General features: G+C 27.7%; 1 protein-coding gene across 2 annotated transcripts in view; it reads right to left on the bottom strand.

The window, feature by feature from the left end:
* Window positions 1-3,257, bottom strand: part of ero1b (endoplasmic reticulum oxidoreductase 1 beta) — a 31,065-nt gene that overhangs the window by 17,693 nt on the left and 10,115 nt on the right. For both annotated transcript variants that reach the window (XM_016510776.1, XM_016510841.1), the window contains exons 9-11: window positions 2,071-2,082; window positions 1,939-1,965; window positions 683-775 (exon numbers count right to left, since the gene is read on the bottom strand). In XM_016510776.1, coding sequence (XP_016366262.1) covers window positions 683-775; window positions 1,939-1,965; window positions 2,071-2,082 — 132 coding nt within the window. The remainder of the gene's footprint in view (window positions 1-682; window positions 776-1,938; window positions 1,966-2,070; window positions 2,083-3,257) is intronic.

The following is a 3,257-nucleotide window of genomic DNA, read 5'->3' as shown; positions in this document are numbered from 1 at the left end:
GCGTTTATCGGTTTTTGCAAATGAACTCTTCATATATATATATATATATATATAATATATTATATAAAAATAATAATAACTTGCTTTGTGTGCTGCTTTATAGTTGTCATAGCACTTACATATTATTGCTCTTTTGCTGGTTTTGATTGCTAGATAAAAGCATCTGCTAAATGACTAAATGTAAATGCAATGACATGCTCATTTGTAGTTACTTTAAGGTATTTTTAAAAATATTTTTTATTACCTTATATATCCAAAACTAATTTTTCAAAAAAAAACAACATTTTTTAACATCTTGTTGCAACATTTTACAAAAATCAAGATTTAATATATTTGGTCAAAATCCCATGTTATAAAAGATGAAGTGCTATGCAGGTTATTTAAGACAATATTGGCTGATTAGACGGCAATGCTGAGCTAAAATGCTAAATGTTTGCCCTCTCTCTCTTTCTCTTCTTCACCGTTCACACATCTCAGACCTCAAATACATCAAATATTACCCTTTCAGACAGCTTTTGAAGTAAAGAGTAAAGAAAACACTATGCAAAACCCTTGTAAGATCACAAGTACCCTTGTAAAACACTTTCTCATTGGATCTAAGCAAACCTCACAGGTGGCCTGTTTTGATCTCAAAAGAGTGAGGTGTCATTGAAATCTGAGGAGTTTGCATCTGTGTGTTTACCGTCCAGCAGGTATTCAGCGCACAGGTGGATGTTGATGCTGCTGTGGAGGCCAGAGATCAGACGATAGAAAACACGCTTCTCCAAACACAAACCTGCAGCGCATCAACACACAGTAAACCAACACACTTTTCTAAAGCATTAACAATGAGCTTCACACAATACAAACTAGTTCTTTTAAATAATGAAAACAAATATATATATATATAAAAATCATTATAAAAAAGTATTTTTTAACTATAAACTGTAAGGTATAATGTAGTTTTTAAATGCATTTTAAAAAAATATATATATAATTTTTTTTCTTACAGTTTTATTATTTAATATGAGCTCATAAAACTGTGTATAATAATTATACATTAGAAAAAATGTTTAAAAATGTTTAGGTTAAAATCATATGCAAAACAATCCCCCACATTAACCCTTAGCATTAAAATTAATAATATACACAGAATTATTATATTATTATTTATAAATAAAAATAATAATAATAACAATAAATAAAATACTATAACTATAAGGCATACTTTTTTATGTTTCAAATGTATTTAAATAAAAAATGTATTTAATTTTTTTAATAATATTTATTTTGGGGGGAAATATGAGCTCATAAAACTGTGTATAATAATTATACATTAGAAAAAGTCATATGCATATTTAATAAATAAGAATGGCAACAAACAGGATATAAAAAAAACTTTTTCTGCCAAAATGCAGAATTTTGTAGTTTAATTTTGTATTGTAACAATAATAATAAATTAAAAGTACTATGACTATACGTTTAAACTACATTTAAACTTGAAGTAAATAATTTACTTTGACTTATTATTATAAATATTTAATTAAATTTTTTTCCTTCACAATAGATCATTTAAATTTAACATATATGTAGACATTTATGTTGAATGTATCCATATAAAAACAAATAAATAGATATTAGTTTCTAATGTAGGAATTTCTTGTCTCCACTATCAGTGTTGAACAAACACAGTCTAACCTCAGACTGGGTAATTATATTAGCAAATCAACATATCAAAATAACTCGCATTATCCCCAACTCTTGAGCATTTTCAATGCAGAGCACAAAAATACTTAAAACAAATAATGAGGACATCTCTCAGTTTCAGGAGGAAGTGTGTCAGGCCTCATTCATGAAACACGAGCAGAACGAATTTGTGCAAGTCATTTGTACAACTATTAATATGCAAATTAATGCATCTGTGTTTTCATCATATTTACACTGTAAATAATCACTCACCTTCCATCCATTTGTAAAACCCTTCACCTGTGAGAAACAGACAAAGTCTGCTTTAATAAAAGCCCTTCTGCACTGATCTGAGACCAGTTTCATTGCAGAAGCATCATGTATCATGTGCAAATATTAACTCACCGTTATCATCACCTGAGAGGACAGACAGAGAAAAGAGTTTAGGTTACATACAAACACATCAAATATACAAGAATAAATCAAAAAAAAAAAAAAGAGTCATATTTCCACAGAAAAACAAAAGAAAATGTAAAAATAGTATATTTTATATAAAGGAAATGAAGCCTAAATTGGGGCTGCTAAGATTTTTACTTTTTTAAATTCATTATTCATAAATTGTGATACATATTATTATACACACGTATAATATAACATGCATATAATTTATGGAATTAAATTTTTTTTTTCTTCGTTTTTTTTCTGGTTACTTACAAACAGATTTTTTTTTTTTTTTATAATTTTCGATTTTTTTATATTATGAAATTTTATAATTTTACAAAAAAAAATCAATTTCTTATTTGATCTAATAATTGGTTATTTGTTCTGCTTACATACAGCTCAAAATGTGCATGCCTAAAAAGGGTAAGGGTAAAAAATAAGAAATGACATTTTACAAAACGAGAAATGAAGACTATTAGCAGCATTCAGATTTTCTACATTGCAACATTCATTTCATGAGAATTAAGCACACTTTTCCCGCCAAATTCTCAATGCGTCTAAACATACTTTTACTGTATAAGACATAAAATCAGTGCAACAAATACTAAAATGATGCATGAACACTTTGCAATTTAAACGCAGCATTAAAAAATAAATAATTTTTTAAAAATCTAATTTTACAAAAACAAGTGAACTTTTTTACTTTTTCCTTTTGATTCTGAAGTTAAATATATCACATATGTGTCCCTGGAGCACAAAAGCAGTCTTAAGTCGCTGGGGTATATTTGTAGCAATAGCCAACAATACATTGTATGGGTCAAAATTATACATTTTTCTTTTATGCTAAAAATCATTAGGATATTAAGTAAAGATCATGTTCCATGAAGATATTTTGTAAATGTCCTACCGTAAATATATCAAAACTTAATTTTTGATTAGTAATATGCATTGCTAAGAACTTCATTTGAACAACTTTAAAGATGATTTTCTCAATATTTAGATTTTTTTGCACCCTCAGATTCCAGATTTTCAAATAGTTGTATCTCGGCCAAATATTGTCAGATCCTAACAAACCATACATCAATGGAAAGCTTATTTATTCTGCTCAAAACTGACCCTTATGACTGGTTTTGTGCTCCACGGTCACATAT

Source organism: Sinocyclocheilus rhinocerous, unplaced genomic scaffold (assembly GCF_001515625.1).
Source record: "Sinocyclocheilus rhinocerous isolate Xijiao unplaced genomic scaffold, SAMN03320098_v1.1 scaffold4629, whole genome shotgun sequence".
NCBI lineage: Eukaryota > Metazoa > Chordata > Actinopteri > Cypriniformes > Cyprinidae > Sinocyclocheilus > Sinocyclocheilus rhinocerous.
The sequence above is the reverse complement of the archived record's forward strand: the minus strand, read 5'-3'. Positions and strand labels throughout refer to the sequence as shown.